This window comes from Procambarus clarkii, chromosome 4 (genome assembly GCF_040958095.1).
Source record: "Procambarus clarkii isolate CNS0578487 chromosome 4, FALCON_Pclarkii_2.0, whole genome shotgun sequence".
Lineage (NCBI taxonomy): Eukaryota > Metazoa > Arthropoda > Malacostraca > Decapoda > Cambaridae > Procambarus > Procambarus clarkii.
Window position 1 is genome coordinate 10754698 of NC_091153.1, and position 19866 is coordinate 10774563.

At 42.9% G+C, this 19866-nt stretch overlaps 1 protein-coding gene across 1 annotated transcript in view; it reads right to left on the reverse strand.

Annotated features, from left to right (window-relative positions):
* Positions 1 to 1805: 1805 nt before the first annotated feature.
* LOC123751612 (aminopeptidase N) overlaps positions 1806 to 19866 on the reverse strand; it is a 19572-nt gene continuing 1511 nt past the window's right edge. The window contains exons 2-11 of the mRNA XM_069333021.1: positions 15581 to 15737; positions 14987 to 15068; positions 14688 to 14871; positions 10444 to 10780; positions 9555 to 9697; positions 8820 to 9010; positions 7095 to 7265; positions 5205 to 5348; positions 4630 to 4705; positions 1806 to 3193 (exon numbers count right to left, since the gene is read on the reverse strand). Of these exons, the coding sequence (XP_069189122.1) occupies positions 2999 to 3193; positions 4630 to 4705; positions 5205 to 5348; positions 7095 to 7265; positions 8820 to 9010; positions 9555 to 9697; positions 10444 to 10780; positions 14688 to 14871; positions 14987 to 15068; positions 15581 to 15737 (1680 nt within the window). The 3' untranslated portion in view covers positions 1806 to 2998. The remainder of the gene's footprint in view (positions 3194 to 4629; positions 4706 to 5204; positions 5349 to 7094; positions 7266 to 8819; positions 9011 to 9554; positions 9698 to 10443; positions 10781 to 14687; positions 14872 to 14986; positions 15069 to 15580; positions 15738 to 19866) is intronic.

Consider the following 19866-nt stretch of genomic DNA (forward strand, 5'->3'; position numbering starts at 1 on the left):
GTTTTCATGAATTAATGTTTTTTCGTCTACCTAACCTACCTAACCTAACCTAACCTAGCTTTTTTTGGCTACCTAACCTAACCTTACCTATAAATATAGGTTAGGTTAGGTTAGGTAGGGTTGGTTAGGTTCGGTCATATATCTACGTTAATTTTAACTCCAATAAAAAAAAATTGACCTCATACATAGAGAAAAGGGTTGCTTTATCATTTCATAAGAAAAAAATTATAGTAAATATATTAATTCAGGAAAACTTGGCTTATTAGGCAAATCGGGCCTTGAATAGTAGGCTGAAAAGTGAGTTCTGGCTACTAGGTACGACATATATATATATATATATATATATATATATATATATATATATATATATATATATATATATATATATATATATATATATATATATATATATATTTTTAGACACTCACACCCACCAGGAGACTTGAACCCTGGCCATCAAGATGGCAGGTACGCACTTAAATCCACTACACCATACTCAGAGCCCCAAAGAGGTGGGAATTCTGGGGTATTTCACCCCAGACATCCCCCTTCCTCTCAAGGCAACTGAGACAGTGAGGGATCATTCACGTTTTCCATCAAGCCCTGTTATATGCTTAATGCGCTGACTTGCTTTTAAACCACAAGTTTGAAGTATAGAAACTTCAAACTTGGTTTAAAAGCAAGTCAGTACACACACATATATATATATATATATATATATATATATATATATATATATATATATATATATATATATATATATATATATATATATATATATATATATGTATATGTATATGTATATATATATATATATATATATATATATATATATATATATATATATATTAATAGATTTGCATTATCTGTTAATAGTGCAGATCTATTAAACGCAAGATAGCCACATTTGAAAATGGAAGAATTTGTGTTACCCCTCTTTAGCAGCTCTGGCTGCTCCTTCCATTTTCAAACGTGGTTATCTGTCCCTAAAACATTATTGTGAATAATTGATCTTAAGCTGAAATTATAAAGTAACAAATATACATTATGAATATTCAAATTCAGTTCTATAACTATTGTTTTGTCTTTATGGGCTGTCTGAGTTCCCTGTTAACATATCCTAAGGTCATCTCGGCAGCGATTGATTATTCTATAATACATACGAAGTGCTAAGAAGGTGTAACTGTATAGCAACACAGTATAGCTGCAAAATTTATGTAAACTTCTCGTTGCATTAGAGCTAGCGTGGGTACTTGTAAACAATGGTTTCCTTCTAATGCTTCATATAGTGAAACTTTGTCTCAGTTTACCTTCCGTCGTGTGATCCACTCCACTGTTGTGGTAATTGTGTGGGTAAAGTTACATTGCTTATTTAGTTCAATAAGATTTTTCTTTTGTCGTTATATAGCTTTGAATTTTTACAATATATATATTTATGACATAATTTGTGAATAGAACGTTGCAGTTAATTAATAAAAATGTGATGTATGATATATAAAGTAATATATTAATACTGACTTTTCTTTTTGTCTAACCTCAGTGATGTGTATAGAAGTTTTAGGGTTATAAGAGTTTTTATGTATACCTGTCCGTGGTGTATACCTGTGTTTGGTAATAATTGTCTATGGTGTATAACTGTCTATAGTGTATACCTGTCATTGGTGCACGAGTGCCTTTATGTATAACTAACTGTCTTCGGTGTATAACTGTCCTTGGCGTATAAGTGTCTATGTATACCTGTCCTTGGTATATAACTGTGCATGTCCTCTATGTATGCATGTCCATACTGCATAACTCCCCTCTATATATGCCTGTCAAAAACTATTGATTAGTCGCTTACCGGTCTTCAAGTCCCATCTTGTTTCTGTTCAAGAATCAACGGATCATTTCACTATCTAGTGGCCTCGACGAGGACAGAAAGCCAGCAGCTTGTTAAAGGTTTAGTTAGTTAAGTCCATTTATTATGCATCCAATACCCATATTGTGGGCGGAAGTGGGCGTCCTTAGTGCGACGGTGTGTAACTGCTTCGTGAATCTGGCCCCAGATTATTAAGTTTGAGTTTTAAGCAGGCCTTACGTATCAGTTAATGATGCAGATAGTTAATTGTTTTCAATAAAAGGTTACTACCTTTCAACTAATTTTTAATAGGTTCAAAATGATATTAAACAACATTAAAAAGAGTCTTTGTCAATTTTGTAAGTATCAGACTTACTTTAATTTACATATTCAATAAAATGTATTTTTTTGTTGAAAATTGCAATAGCATTTGGTTTGTCTGCGTTGGTAACACGTAATATTAAATTTTTCTTTAAGATTTTATAAACTTTTAAAAAATTTCCTGACAGTTACTATTATGTACTATAAATATGTATTATTTATTATAAATATAATAAATACATTTATTGTATTTATTACCTGATTCCAGAAGCTGGAATCCGGAGGGAAAAATTGTAATACATAGGCAAAAAGACTTCTCTTACCCTAAATTGGACTAACATAATTAAGTCAGTAATTCATGTTCCTAATAATATTAATCAAAATAAATCACTTGGAAATAAAATTTTGAAACTAACAAAATCACTCTGCTCATTAGGCAAATTGGGCTTTGCATACTAGGCCGAGAATAGAACATTCTGGCTATTAGGTATGACATGTGTATATTTACAGCTTCTAATACCTTTAGGAAGAGGCTGTAGTGAACATTTTTATATTTAATTCATTGTTCAAAAGGAATATTTCCAACCCACATGAGCCGTAACTACAGAGCTGTATATTATTACATCATTCAAAGCCTCCCGCCAAACACACACCTAAACTACGACGTTGCTACAACGTTCGAACAAGTTTTAACACCTCCTAACCAGTTATAACAACCAATATATCAAGTTGTAACAACGTTCTAATACGTCATAAACACGTTAAGCCAAGATGTAACAACTTTATTACAAGTTGTAACAAGCGGAAAATAGAGACAGTTTCGGATTGTGTTTCCAGGGCTTATACTATGAGTGATGGCCGAGCCCAGACGTTCTTAATCCTGGCGCTGAAGCCCTGCTGTCCCAGCCACTTCACCACAGTGTCGTAGTTGGCGTCCATCCATGCAATGTCGTTCGTTATCGTCTCTATAGTCTGATCAATTTTTCTGGTGGCGGTTTTGAGCTCCCCTCGATGCTCCCCCTGGAAGGCCATCACCTGAGGAGAAAACACTTCCTTATGTACATGTACTGAGACTCATTGTCCTTTGTAAATCATACCTTTATAGTATTAAAATTGTGGAGGGATTTAAAATAGCTGGAGGGAGGGACCAGGTGAGCTAGATGGAGGGACCGGGTGAGCTGGAGGGGGAAGACCGGGTGAGCTGGAGGGAGGGACCGGGTGAGCTAGAGGAAGGGACCGGGTGAGATAGAGGGAGGGACTGGGTGAGCTAGAGGAAGGGACTGGGTGAGATAGAGGGAGGGACCGGGTGAGATAGAGGAAGGGACCGGGTGAGATAGAGGGAGGGACCGGGTGAGATAGAGGGAGGGACTGGGTGAGATAGAGGAAGGGACCGGGTGAGATAGAGGGAGGGACTGGGTGAGCTAGAGGAAGGGACCGGGTGAGATAGAGGAAGGGACCGGGTGAGATAGAGGGAGGGACTGGGTGAGATAGAGGGAGGGACTGGGTGAGATAGAGGAAGGGACCGGGTGAGATAGAGGGAGGGACTGGGTGAGATAGAGGGAGGGACCGGGTGAGCTAGAGGAAGGGACCGGGTGAGCTAGAGGGAGGGACCGGGTGAGACAGAGGGAGGGACCGGGTGAGATAGAGGGAAGGACTGGGTGAGCTAGAGGAAGGGACCGGGTGAGATAGAGGGAGGGACCGGGTGAGCTAGAGGAAGGGACCGGGTGAGCTAGAGGGAGGGACCGGGTGAGATAGAGGGAGGGACCGGGTGAGCTAGAGGGAGGGACTGGGTGAGCTAGAGGAAGGGACCGGGTGAGATAGAGGGAGGGACCGGGTGAGCTAGAGGAAGGGACCGGGTGAGCTAGAGGGAAGGACCGGGTGAGATAGAGGGAGGGACCGGGTGAGATAGAGGGAGGGACCGGGTGAGCTAGAGGAAGGGACCGGGTGAGCTAGAGGGAAGGACCGGGTGAGATAGAGGGAGGGACCGGGTGAGCTAGAGGAAGGGACCGGGTGAGCTAGAGGGAAGGACCGGGTGAGATAGAGGGAGGGACCGGGTGAGATAGAGGGAGGGACCGGGTGAGATAGAGGGAGGGACCGGGTGAGCTGGTGGGAACCCACCAAATATTTTCCCGTTTTCTGAACGTTTTCAACCCAAAATTTTATTATTTTATTTACATTTTAAATTACGTTTTATACACGTGTTTTGAGAATGTGTAAAAACGATTATAAAACGTGAGGTCAGAATGTTTTAATAAAAGGTGTTTTTAATGTTATGATATAATGTTTTAGAGCAAAGGTTTTTAAAACGTTAATTGTAATTATTAATTATTGAAATTATTAGGTATAATTATCTTTATTGTATTTAGAGAGAGAGAGAGAGAGAGAGAGAGAGAGAGAGAGAGAGAGAGAGAGAGAGAGAGAGAGAGAGAGAGAGAGAGAGAGAGAGAGAGAGAGAGTTATAGTGTCATTACCTCTTTGAGCTGTTGCCTAGTGTTGAAATATTTAGTAGAGGCCGATATGATGTTGGGCTTTGCCTTTCCTCCCAAGCTGTGCAGGAAAAGAAGTCAGTATTAAAGAAAATATTGAGATTATCATAAACTGCTTTCATACATCACTTCAAATATTTTGCCATTATTACCACAGTGCACTAGTCAAACTCAGATATGTATCGCAATACATAATCGTGTATCATTGACAGTGCTAAACACTATCAGTTAGTAGTTGCTTTACTTAATAATTTCGCTATTAAGCAAGTTAGCTCAATAGCAGTAGAACTAATATGCTTGCTACTTTTTGCAGTTTCATACAAGTTTGTTGAAAAGCTGTAGACCTAAAAATTTTTTTTTATTAATTTAGGAGTAAACACTTTGAATAACAGTGTCTAAAAGTATTTTATTACAAACTGTAAAGAGAAGAAGCTTGTTTAGTAGACAAAGCTCCTAAACATGTTTGTTTACTTGCTGTTAACCTTCACAAGACTGCTAAACTCCTCGTAGGTCTAAATAAGAGCAGTTAATAATTTTAGATTAAAAAAATATAAACTAACTAGTCAAAGATTTTTTTCCAGTTGTCCCTGAGGAAGGTCCAGGCCAGGGGACGCCCCACGTCGTTATAGGCTACAGACGCAAGGACAAGCTGTGAGTCCTGTTTCCTGATGCCACTGTTGGGATCGATGGCCATCTCCAAGTACCTGAAGAAAAATACCAATCATTTTTATCAAAATCATTAAAAGAGCATTTTTGTTTTTTTTTCCGTAATGAAACTACGATGATTATTTAATCTTAATATTTTTGCTTCAATGAGAATCTAAAATATTTTTATTGAATTCAATTTCTTAAGAACATAAGAATATATGAAATTGAAGAAGTGATATGAAGAGTTAAATAGAAAACAAGGTATGAGCATTTCAGGGGAATTGTTGCTTTACTGTGAATCTACCTGATATATTATAAGCTCCTGCAGTACATTGCAGGCATGAGTAGCACAGTATTGATTACTGAAAAGCAGTGCAAGCCAAGAGTTTTAATTGAGTCTTTGTTGACTCATTTAGGCTTTGTTGACCCTTCGTTCTCTAGATATAAAACTCACTTTTCGGCAAACTAACACACTCTGTAGTAATCTGGTTCGCACTGCTCCTTTTGCTTCATGCTGCTGCTGGTGTCTACTTTATTTCCTGTTCGTCTTGCCCTCTCCAATACTTTGGCGAAACAGACCGTACACTGAATGACAGACTAAACAACAAAAAAGTAGTGTTAAGTGTACAAACACAAACAATGCTCTTCCATCTCATGTTAGAGGCAGCTCATCCTCCAAACAAAGACCCAAAAGTGATTCCATGCATCTGCCAAAACCCCCTGTTTATGAATGAAAAACGGTTTATTCGCGACTCACAACTGATGACGTTCGAACACTTCCGGAACAAGTGCTTTACTGACGAATTTTGTTCGAACCACAACGCTGTAAACAGCCCGTCCTCCAAACAAAGATCCAAAAGTGATTCCATGCACCCGCCAAACCCCCTGTTTATGAATGAAAAGCGGTTTACACACGACTCACAACTGCTGACGTTCGAACATATCCGGAACAAGTGCTTCACTGACGAATTTTGTTCGAACCACAACGCTATAAATGCTTCACCCACGTACTACAAGTACAAATAATCGTCAACAGACCCTAAACACCTAACCTATATATGCACAATATGCTAAAAATTATAATATTCATTTATATTTGAGAAAATTTGTTTTGAATGAACGGCATGTAAAAATTTATGAATGCGTCTGTGGGGTCGATCGCTGGATGTAATGGATTTGAGTCGAGGACGGATTGCATTAACGTCTGGGTTTATATAAGGCTGGGCTTACGTTGGCTGCTCTTCCACTACCCTAAATTTGTACCTTAATTTCAATTTATTTACGTATTACGTAGTCCACACTTTTCATATGTTCTTGAGTATCATTCCAAAACTGTGTATTTGCTAAGAGCCTTACCAATAAATTAATTTCATTGATAGTGGAGTTGCATGTCATCCAAAGAGTAACTATTTTGGACTTTAATCGCGGTGAGAAATGTTATTGTAATATCATAACTTTTGTGCTCATTTGCATATTTCATGATCATGATCTGATGTCATGCCTTAAGAGGTTAATAATTTTTTATTAGCACATTGAAGACGGTTGCGTTTTTTAATTGATTCTCAGGAAGTACTGGTACATTAAGCTCCAGGTCAGTAGCTTTCTATTATTATTTTATTTTTGTTTATTGTCTACAAGTTTAATGAATCTGTTTTCTTTTACTTACCTGCTAAATTTTAAGGCATATTCTTCGTTAAACAGAAGTCTTTAAGAATAATTCATTGTTGTTAAACTCAGATGGGGGACCAGGCCAAACTTAAGTCAGGAGTTAATATTAAACTCGAGGATGTAACAGTTCCTACCTGGAGAGGAGCCACAGTTGTTTGGTACATCCCATGGCCCTCAGAAGAATGCTTTTCTCTGATCCCACGTTGGTCTGGAGGTACTGATTCCAGGCGAATTCCCACTCCTCTTCCTCGCCTGCCGCGAGCGCATTGCAGTACACTATTCTTTTGAGGCTGGGAGAGATGATCCTGCCAAAGGAGTAGGTACTATAATAGTATTAAAAATTAGCCCGTCCTAACAAGGTTTCCCAACGTCAAGAAATTGTCGAATTAAAGTGCCCTTATCCTAACCTACCAGAGGACCCAAAGCATAAAACAGGGCAGTAAGTCAATTTCGCGAACCGCTACCAATTTCTAGTACGACAATTTTTGACCTTGGGTAGAGTATGCGTCAAAATGCGACGTTCTATTAACACGACGAGTTGAAACAATAATGCGTTTTCTAAGACTGCTACTATATACAAGTGCAAGAATGTGAAAAGGCGATCTGGAGAAACAGTGGCTAATCACAGCAATGACAAACTTCCCCAAACCATGTTAAAATTACTTGTGATAATGAAAGCCTTAAGTTAGGGGGATACATCATATTAATAACATGCAAAAATCCACTGAACTGCAGATTTCAAATTTAGCTTGAGTTATTAAACACCGTGAGCCACCACGTGGGTGGGTACCACCACGTGGGTGGGTACCACCACGTGGGTGGGTACCACCACGTGGGTGGGTACCACCACGTGGGTGGGTACCACCACGTGGGTGGGTACCACTACGTGGATGGTTACCACCACGTGGGTGGGTACCACCACGTGGGTGGGTACCACTACGTGGGTGGGTACCACCACGTGGGTGGGTACTACCACGTGGATGGTTACCACCACGTTGGTGGGTACTACCACGTGGGTGGGTACCACCACGTGGGTGGGTACTACCACGTGGATGGTTACCACCACGTTGGTGGGTACCACCACGTGGGTGGGTACCTCCACGTGGGTGGGTACCACCACGTGGGTGGGTACCACCACGTGGGTGGGTACCACCACGTGGGTGGGTACCACCACGTGGGTGGGTACCACTACGTGGGTGGGTACCACCACGTGGGTGGGTACTACCACGTGGATGGTTACCACCACGTGGGTGGGTACCACCACGTGGGTGGGTACCACCACGTGGGTGGGTACTACCACGTGGATGGTTACCACCACGTGGGTGGGTACCACCACGTGGATGGTTACCACCACGTGGGTGGGTACCTCCACGTGGATGATTACCACCACGTGGGTGGGTACCACCCACGGGTGGAACATGACCAAGGGAACACAGGTGGAAACTGAGTACCCAAATGAGCTACAGGGACGTTAGAAAGAACTTAGTCAGAGTAGTTAACAGATGGAATGCATTAGGCAGTGATGTGGTGGAGGCTGACTCCATAAACAGTTTCAAATGTAGATATAATAGAGCCCAGTAGGCCCAGGAATCTGTACATCAGTTGAATGACAGTTGAGAGGCAGGACCAAAGAGCCAGAGCTCAACACTCGCAAACACAACTAGGCGAGTACAACTAGGTTAGTACAGTAAGGTAGAAAATTTGCCCTTTGGGTATGCTTTTAAATCACGTGCATCTTCGTGAGGATAAATCTAAATATTATAAATGCTTTTTAGTAAAAATCTGCATACTTGTGATTTTCTGCCTTGAAATGTCACTGATAAAGTTCGTAAATCAATTTTATACAGAAACTGTCTTACGTGTTGTTCTCTGGGTTGGTCATCCACTGGCGGTAGAGGCCGAGTACGTTATCTAGACAAGGTTTGTGGCGCAGCGTACAAGCCCAGCTGACGGCAGTGTGGCGCAGGTACTGCTCCAGGAGAGGATCGTCCGCTCTGTTGTTGAACCCAACCCTGTCATAGAGTGGGACCACCAAGTCCAGCAGGTAGTTCTGGCGTGGGGAAGAAAATTTCGCCTTTACTTACAAGAACAGTGAGAGATTCCACGCCCTAGAACACAAAACACGACATGGTCAAAAGAAATGCATCCTAGGATTCCATTGAATCCTCGAGGGGTTCTGAGGCTTCCACTGAAGCCAAATCCTGGAATTCACTCATTGCCGACGTGCACTCTAGCTGTGGTTCAGGAGTTCTACCTCCAATGCTTCCCTCTTACACCATTCATTACTTTTCCTGTCTCCTAAACCATTCATTACTTTTCTTCCCTCTTAAACCATTCATTACTTTTTCTTCTCTCTTAAACCATTCATTACTTTTCTTCTCTCTTAAACCATTTATTAATTTTCTTCTCTCTTAAAACTATTCATTCTTTTCCTCTTAAACCATTCATTATATTTCCTCTCTCTTAAACTACTTTTCCTCTTAAACCATTCAATATATTTCCTCTCTCTTAAACTAGTCATTACTTTTCTTCCCTCTTGTTACATTGGTGAAACCTCGATAACATCCTAGAGGAGTTGAGAGCTGGACACTCACCTTGAGAGCACCGTAACTGCCAGTGCGTGTGAACATGTTCCTTATGTAGCCCAGGTTGTTGACGGCTGCCTTCCAGGGCACGTACTCGGTCTCGTTGCCCAGGTAGCTGTAGAGCCCCAGAGCCACCTCGTAGCTCACCCGGTCTGGCACAGGGGCAGGGGAAAAGGGATGGTTAAGGCTACATCGTTAACACTGGCGGTGAGGTGTTCTAAACCCAGGTGTTTATACTGTGGCTCAAGGAAGAGTTTAGAAATCTGTAAGTTGACTTTCATATCCAATCTTACACCATTATAATTTGATTTTCAATTTTCAATATCAAAATTATCATCATTCCCCCTTCATAGTGAATCAATCAATAAATCAATGGTCGCACTCAACAACATAAAATCCCTTGTTTAATGTAATACGATACAACGCATTATAACGATGTTCAGTAACTGAAAACATCCTTCATGAAGAATATCACTAACTTATTGTATAGTGTTATCGTGCTTTATTGCGGAGTCACAGGCTCTGGGTGTTAGGCACAAGCGATTAGGCAAATATGATTTTTATGAGAATCATTAATAAGGGTTATCACAGGCCTGTCAACATAAACGTAATTCTCATATGTTTAGAACATCTGAAACGCTACTAGCTCCAATTCTTGACTAGGTCTTAGTCACAGGCCAGACTAGGCCTGACGTTAAATATTTGTATACCTTAATTTAACAGTGGATGTACATATAGTTTAGTACATAGTATACTCCATATACTTTAGTAATGAAGACTGTATAATGTAGATGGTTACAGAAATGAGGATACTGTGTAATAAACTTGTGTCCTCCATAACTAGGGCAAGGCAGGGTATCATAGCTGGTATAAAAATAATATATATAAAGATACGCACTTCCTTTGGCAAGGTTCATGGCATCATCGATGATCTGAGCTCTGTTGATGGTGTGGATGGCCCGGTGGTCGGTAAGGAGTTGCTGGATGAGCAGGTTCCAGTTGTTGTGGTCGTAGTTAACTCTGTAATAACCCGTCTCTCGCAGGTTGAAGATGACCCAATGACCCTTGTTGGGCAGGGACGGGATGGTGATGTGTGTCTCGGACTCCTTCATCCACACCTTGACCTCTGTATTGTTGAAGTTGGGGTCGTCGCCAGCTGTGTAGGTCAACGGCACCCACCACTTGTAGACGTGGGTGTCCGTAGAAACCGCCGTCCCTGCCAGCAAGAAACGTTCCTGAGGAAAAAAAGAAAGTAATATTTTTAAAATGAAAAATTGGGATTTCCATTATGTTTAAATCTTCTAAAAAGATCCTAGGATATTAAAATTTTTGTAGCAGGCTAAGTATATTGTTGTATTTCTTGTGTCGAGTGGCTAGCAGGGAGACAGTATTGAGAGCATCAACACTTCACCTGTACAACACCCGGTCACCTCACCTCTAGTTATTCACATCTACAGCAATGATGGAGGAAACGTAAACCGAAGGGCGTTACATATTTATATTAAAACGTCAGTTTTGGTAGTAGAAATGCAGTCCTCATTGTGGAAAATTTATAAAATCATACAAGCATGATAAGAGATACGAGTTCACAGATTGGGATAAAGCAAACAGGAACAGCTGCTGCCTATTTGCAACAAGCAAGAAGAAAAAGTTCTGACTCCTTTTGCAGCAAACATACTGGATAGTTTGCACCCCGATAACTACAAGCAAGCAGGGATAGTTGGCATTTCGTTTGCAATAAGCATGCAAGCAATGCAGTCTTTCCATAGCTCCACAAATATTCACGGAGACAAATTCATGGAAGAAAACACTGGACTCATCTCTAAGTCAAAGCACAGGAAGAGGTCACATATCAAGACATTCTTTTAATGTTATCGATTTCTTATCCAGTATTCCAAAGACAAATCCAACAATGGAACTATACACAATAAAATACTCAAATAAATAAACAAATGGAGGCACGAAAACTTTTGTTTTATATATACAAGAGTTATTACATTCTTGTACAGTCACTAGCACGCATAGGATTTCGGGCAAGTCCTTAATCCGATGTTCCCCGGAATACGACCCGCCAAATAGATTAACAATCAGGTACCCATTTTACTTTTGGGTAAACAGAGGCTACAGTTAACGATTGACACTCGGTAAATCCTCCCCAGCTAGGATACGAACGCAGAGCAAAGCGCTCGCAAAACGCCAGGCAAGTGTCTTACCACTTTACCACGGGGATTGTGTGTTCCTCTGGCATCAACATCAAGTGCCACTTCCTCTCTACGAGGAGATTCCACTGGGGCTGCCGAGCGGTGTTTGCCCGCTCCGGCAGTTTTGGGTGCTTGCCGTTTTCGCCGGCAGGGGGTGTGGGTGTCTCTACCCTCCCTGCTGTTCCTGGTGGTGGTGTTTACGATGGGCTGCCCTATTCCGGCTGTCGTGAGGATAAACTCCATAGGATTGGAGTTTACTGGCCGTGCTGGTTACCCATTGGTGGACTTGGTCTTGAGTTACATGCTCCGAGTCCTGGTCCAGGATGTGTATGGTGTCGAGCTGGTCACTGCTCGCTGTGTCATCATCAAGTTTATGGGTGAGGAGGTGTACCGTGGATTTCTCCGGAAGTATGAGGGACGTACTTTGCAGCTGCAGGATGGCGCAGGGTCTGTGACCATTTTGGACCGTAGTGGAGCTGTGACTTATGTAAGTGTCCATGGTGCCCCCATGGAGTTTCCCAAAGACTTTCCTGTGGCGATTCCTCCAGAGGTACGGCTCCGTCGTCATTGTGCGGATGAACTCGCTATCATCTGGCATGTATTCCGGTGTGAAGACCAACATTCGGACCCTTGGGATGCGACTGAGGTCGGACGTTCAGTCTTCTGTCCGGCTGTTAGGGTACAACGTGCGGGTGTTTTATGCATGTCAACCCTGTACTTGTTTCCGGTGTGGCTTGTTGGGGCATCAGGCTGCCGGGTGTACTGCTGTTCCGGTCGCTCCAGTGAATTTGTTCTGTGAGGAGGATTTCCTGCCGCTCCCTCTGGAGGAGGACGCTGGGGGTGAGGAGGCAAGCGTCCCGTTCGCTGCTGAGGCTCCCCCAGCATTGCCTGACGTTCCCCCGGTTGTCGCAGACCCTCCTCTGGGTGTTGTGGTGTCGTCGGATGTTTCTCCTGATCGTATCTCTGGCCCTGCCGCTCCCGTGGACCTTCCTGGTAATCCCTGTGAGGCGTCGCCATCTGCTTCCTCGTCTTCGGCTGTGGAACCTGGCCCTGCATCCTCCCCTCGGGTCCCTCCTGTGCTGGGTGCTGGGGTGGCTGCGGTGCCTCCTGCTGTGTGTGGTTCGGTTCCCCCTGTGGTAGAGGCTGCTGCCGTTCTGCATCGAATGTCGGTTCGTCCGGCTAGTGGTGCCCGTGTTTCTTGGTCAGCTTCCGGCTCTGACGATATTCGGCCGGAGCCCAAACGTTCCAGGCGTTCGTCGTCCGCCTGGCCCAATGTTGGGGATTTTAGTGACTGTGGATCCTCGGATGTGGACGGTGTGGGTCCGAATGCGCCGTTGGCTCCATGGTTAGTGGAGGTGGAGGTCCATGTGCCTGCTGGTGATGGTGGCTGTGTCTCACGTGCGCCTTCTGCCCCTCCAATGGAGGGCTCTCCGTGGTGGGGGGTGGTGGCTTCCGCTGCCAGGGATGGTGGGGATGCTGGTGCTGGGCGTAGCCTGGTGGTGACTTTGCCGAAGGATCCGCGGCGATCGGATTCCCGGCTGTCATCCTACGGTGTGCCCGTGGCTGCTGGTGCCCCTGTGGTGGTGCCCTCTATATGGGTCCGTGCTCGGAGGATGTTCATTGGGGACCTGGGGGACATGATGTCGGAGTCTGAGATGCCGCAGGGTCACTGGAAGAGGATTGCTACGTTACCGTTATACGAGGAGCCGCGGTACTTTCATGAAGAGTCTACCTTCGTGTGGGAGCGTGTGCCGATCACTCGCCTCCGGTGTAATACCATTTGGATCCCCTGTTTGCAGGTATTTGTTGCCAGGGTTCCGGATGAGATGGCATCCCCGGTGGATGGTCTCGACCCTTGGCAGTGGTTGTAATGGGAGGCGTACAATGTACGGTTCCCTCAGAGCTTATTTCCGGACAAGTATGTCTACTGATTTCCTAAATTCTGTGTTTCCTCTTGTCCTGTGTGCCCTTCTGGCTGCTTGTTTGCCCTCGCGTAGTTTGTGCCCGTGCCTTCCCCTTTAGTTTGGGGCGTAGCAGGTAGTTTGGTGTGAGTTTTTCTTCGTGTATTAGTTTTTTGTGTTACTTCTTTGCCCTGTGTGTTATATTCATGCTTTAAGTGTTGTGATTTTTGTTGTATTTACCTGTTCATATTGTTGTGCGTTGTTGTCGGTCCTTCCGGCCGGTGAGATTGTTTTGTTTTGTTCTTTCCTCCTTAATGTTTTATAATGTTACTATGTTTTATTGTTTTCTTTGCCGTGCTTGATTGTAAATTATTTTCTGTTTTGTCTTGCTGTGTGTATCTCATGCTTACATTGTTACCTTATCCAGCTTTGTTAATTGTTGTGCTGGGCTGTCGGTCCTTCTGGCCGGCGGTTTCTTGTTTGTTGTGTACTGTTTCATTTATTGTTTTATTGTATTTATTGTTTTTCCCTTGCATGCTTGCATGTAAAAATAAAAAAAAATAAAAATAATAAAAATTCCTCTCTACGCCATAACATTTAGTCAACAACTCGGTTGTTGACTAAACAAGAGATACGGACAATATTTAACACAGACTGAATATACTGGCCAGTGATTGGTTCTGTTAACTATAAATAGTTAGTTATAACTAACCTGTTAACTGAGGACTTTGCTCTTGAACGCTTCCGTAGTTTCGGCCTGAGAGTGTTTAGGCACTAGTTGATGCCTGATTATGTCCATGACCCAAATGCCAGGTTATGTCCATGACCACAAGGGGTTTCTGCAGAGTGGGTATGTTTCGATAATTTTGGGAAGCCAACAGTGGAGACAGTAGCAGAAGTACCGATCCTTACTCCCCCCCTGAGAGACAGGAATGGAAGTACTGTCCGTCACCACCTGGCCACCTCACTTAAGAGACAATAGCAACCGACCCTCACCACCTCACTGACCTCACTTGAAGTACCGACCCTCACCACCTCACCTGGGAGACAGTAGCGGAAGTACCGTCAGGGCTCCTGTCCACCATGATGACGGGGTAACCCTTCTGCAGCGTCCAGGTGTCCATGATGGTCTTGACAGTGAGGTGAAGGGGCAGTGAACCGTCCTGATGGGCCGCCTCCGTCAGGTGTTCCCAAAGGTCGTCCTGCTCGGCGTTCCCATACTTGCTGCTCAACAAGACCAAACAATCTCAGCTGTACACACATCAACAACTCCTTCATCTTTACTTATGGAAGAGAAATTTAACACCAGATAAACGTGACAAATAAAATAAAGACTTACAAAACACTGAGGTAGTTGCTCAGTCCCTTCCTCAAAGTGCGCTCCGTCAGGAAGTGGTTCATCATGCGGATAATGGATGCACCTGAGATACGGATTTAATAAGCATTACAATATAAATATTTATGAGATTTGTATACATGGACAAATTATAATATTAGAACACTAACAGAGGATGAGTTTCGTCTGGAAAACAGGACTACATGAGGCACAACGAGTATACACAGTATACACTCAGCAGACAGTATACATTCACTTAAAACAAAATCTACCACTTACGAGCAATTCATACCAGTGCCACCTCTTGGGTGGCTTAATCTTCATCAATCAATCAATCATATTGCAACTTATTCATGTTACATATTTTATTGATATTCACGGGCATATTGTATTCATACCCATGCCACCTCTTGGGTGGCATAATCTTCATCAATGAACCAACCAGACTGAAATTGTGGAATACAAAAAATCTTTGTAAAGGGATCAGTAAGCACCAGAGATGCTTCTAATCAAGCAAAAAAAAAAAAAAGTAGCTTCAATATAATATATAGTACCGTAGACATTTACATAAAGTTATCTGATCTTTGAACATCTCACCTTTGTCGTAAGATATGATGTCGAAAATTTGGCCAATCTCATTAGGGTGGCCAACGGGGATGCTTATCTTGTGGGACGACTCCAGGCTGTCTAACCTGAACACGTACTGGAGATTGTCAGTGACGAACAATTCTTTCACCTTCCACGTGGGTTCAACCTTTAAGAAACAAACACCTAATATATATGCTTGGGATATGAGTAAGTTTTTACATCAATCCAAAGAATAACACACATCATCCAAGTAAATGATCTTTGTAATACGTTCTAAGGGGAAAATATTAGTGCAAATTAATTATACATCTAAATATTGAATCACAAGAAGGTGTCCAAGAGGGTGACCCCCTTGCTCCTTTTCTTTTCTGCCTAGTCATCAAGGAAGTCACCGATAACCTGTCCAGTGAGCTCAGTATTTGGTTTTTGGACGATGGTACTCTAGCCGGCTCCCCAGCCTCCCTCTTGGACGACATAAGAATAATTCAGGAGCAAGGAGCAAGCCTAGGCCTTTCCCTGAACTCTTCCAAGTGCGAAATAACCTCCACCAACTAGCACATAATAGAGCAAATAAAGGTTGTTTTGCCTGACATTCATACAACCAACCCTGAGGACAGCACACTCCTAGGTGCTCCTCTTGGAAGGAATGCCATCGACGAGGTCCTTGGTAAGAAGATCACTGACCTGAAGAGGATGAACGAGAGGATTGAAGACATCGATGCTCATGATGCACTTTACCTCATCACCAGATGCTTGTCCCTCCCCAGGCTGACCTACTTTCTAAGATGTTCGCCATCTTTCAACAATATTAAACTAGAAGAGTACGACAGCTCGCTGAAATCAACACTAGAAAAAGCCCTCAATCTTTCCCTCAGCGACTCACAGTGGAAACAGGCCTCCCTTCCTGTCAGACTCGGGGGCCTTGGTGTTGGCACAGCAACACAAATTGCTGTACCAGCGTTCCTGTCTTCTTCAGTGGGGTCTGACAACTTGGTGAAGGAAATCCGACCTGAGCACCTAGTTCAACAGGCAGGGGTACATGATCCCAGCTTCACAAACTGCACAACCAAATGGGTCTCTCTCGCAGGACCAGCACCCCAACCAACGCCTTCTGAAGCCCATAAGCAATCCAGCTGGGATCGCCCCATTGCCGACCAGGAAACGGCGATTTTGCTAGAAGCTGCGACAACACCACATGACACTACCCGACTTAGGGCTGTAGCAGCTCCCCATGCAGGTGATTTCCTATTAGCAACCGCACCCGTCTCACACCGCAGGCCCTCCGAATTGCCGTGGCTCTCCGAATCACTGCCCCAATCCACACCGAATACAGGTGTATTTGCAGCGAGGCAGAGGCCGACAGGTACGGACGGCATGGCCTTCTCTGCCAAAGGACAGGAGGATGGCATGCAAGACACAGTGAGGTCAATGACATTATTAAGAGAAGCCTTACCACAGCTGGTTGTCCAGCAGAGAGAGAGCCCCGTTACCTAAAGTCCCGCAACTCTGATGAGCCTGTCAGTCGCCCAGACGGAATCACGGTGAACCCCTGGAAGAATGGTAGACAGTTGGTGTGGGACTACACTTGCGTTTCAACTTTAGCCAATACCTATGTCGACTTCAGTGCTACACAAGCAGGAGGAGCTGCCAATCACCGGGAAGCGGCCAAGTCACGTAAATACAGAGACCTTGAGCATCACTACAATTTTGTCCCCATTGCCTCAGAGACACTTGGTGCCTGGGGTAAAAGTGCTGCTAGCTTTTTGAAGGAGTTGGGGTCTAAGCTAATCGAAACAACTAGAGACCCTAGAGCTGCCAGTTTTCTTTTTCAGCGCCTTAGTATGGCAATCCAGAGAGGAAATGCTCACTGCATCCATGGTTCCTGCCCACCATCTGAGGAGCTGGAGGAGCTATTCATCTTGTGACAAGCAGCCTTGTACCCTGCATGTAATCAATATTGTAACTTTTTTTGTGTAATGACATTTTCAAATAAAGTTAGATAAATATACACACATACCAAAAGAATAGGGGTGGTAGGAGAAGAAAATATAAAAGTGTTCAGTGAGGATCCACAAGGTCTTCTCTGAGTACTCTTTATTTTCTTCTCCGAGGCTATGGGTCCCTACACTTGCAAAAAAAAAAATCTAAATATTGTGTGTATATATATATATATATATATATATATATATATATATATATATATATATATTATTAAATATGACCGAAAAAGTAAGATTAATAATTCTAACACGAATTTTCTCAATCTTTCGTACATTACGCTTCACTGTTGGAGGTAAATCAAAAATCACTTCTCCAAAATTCATTTTAAAATTTTGTGGACGAGACAATCGGAATGATAGCCGACAGAGTGTATCGTGATCCAGCCTGTACTCCTCTTGACATGCCAGAAAGTATTCTGAGGAAACTACTCCAAGCTTGTACTAAAGAGGCACCCTTCTTGAGCCCGGATGGGCACATGTATAAGCAAGTAGATGGGGTCGCCATGGGTTCTCCCCTAGGTGTCCTGTTTGCAAACTTTTACATGGGTACCATCGAGCAAAAAGTCTTAGTCGACATGAACTTGAAACCGGCCATATACTGCAGGTATGTTGACGACATTTTTACACAGGTACCTGATGTCAGACATCTGCAGAAGCTGAAGGAGGCATTTGAGCAGAGTTCCGTGCTGCGTTTCACTTACGAGACGGAAAAGGATGGGAAGCTGCCTTTTCTAGATGTAACAGTCATGGAAAAGGGCGGAGGTTTCCACACTGCAGTCTACACTAAGGAAACAAACATAGGAATGTGCCTAAATGCCAACAGCGACTGCCCTGACAGGTACAAGAGGAGTGTTGTTAACGCATACGTCGACTGTGCTCTCAGCCACAGCTCAGAATGGAAGCAAGTCGACGAAGAACTCTGTAGGGTAAGGCAGGTCCTAGTCAATAACGGCTTCTCCAATGGTTTCATCGAAGACATCATAAGAAGGAAAGTGAAAAGCCATGCAACCTCTGAAGAGACAACTAACACAACACCTATACCCCCTATTAGACTATTTTACAGGAACTTCTTTTCCACAGCTCATAAAACGGAGGAAAGGGTCCTGAAAGATATTGTTAATAGAAACGTTATCCCTACAGACAAAAATCAGAGGATACAACTGACGATTTACTATAAAACCAGAAAAACGGCCAGCCTATTCATGAGAAACTCTCCAGACACAAAACAGAACGCTTTAAAAGAGACTAATGTCGTCTATGCCTTCAAATGCCCACTTGGGGACTGTAAGCTCCAAAAAACCCAGTATATAGGCAAGACAACAACATCTCTTTCTAGGCGTTTAACGATGCATAAGCAACAGGGCTCCATTAAGGAACATATAATCTCTTCCCATAACCAAACCATCGCCAGAGAAATCCTAGTAAACAACACAGAAATCATCGATAGATACAGCGATAGCAGGCGGCTTGACGTTTGCGAGGCACTACACATCAAGAAGTCAACACCAGCAATCAACAGCCAATTATTGCACAACTATATTCTACCCACCTCAAGACTCCGCTCCAATATAGAAGCATCAAGAAATATGGACCAATAGGCTTTCTACAAACACTTCTATTCAATACCCATTGTTTCTGTTCTGTCTTGTGTTGATACTTTTAATACCCTATTAATATCCCCTCCTGTTCTGTCTTGTGTTAATGCCACATCACCCTTCCCACCTCACTCAAATGTAGATATAAAATCAGAGATACGTTCTAATCAGTTGTGTATTTGTGAAGTCTTTGAAAATGTAATAAGTTTTACGAAACGCGCCCGTGTCGCGTCAGACTAGAAATAAAAATGAATTTTGGAGAAGTGATTTTTGATTTACCTCCAACAGTGAAGCGTAATGTACGAAAGATTGAGAAAATTCGTGTTAGAATTATTAATCTTACTTTTTCGGTCATATTTAATAATATATGTCTACAGGAAAGACTGCTACCAAAATATACTAATATATATATATATATATATATATATATATATATATATATATATATATATATATATATATATATATATATATATATATAATCTTTGGACAACACCCACCAGTGGGACTCGAACCCAGAAAGCACAACTACCTTCCAGTAGCTGGCATAACTAGTATGCTTTAACCCACTACGCCATCAGACCTTACAAAAGAAGTAGATAGTTCGAGATATATATCTCAAACATCTCCACCTCCCGAAGGCACCAGATGAGTGAGGGGTCAGTCTGCATTTTTCGTCAAGCCACTGTCAATGTGAGAG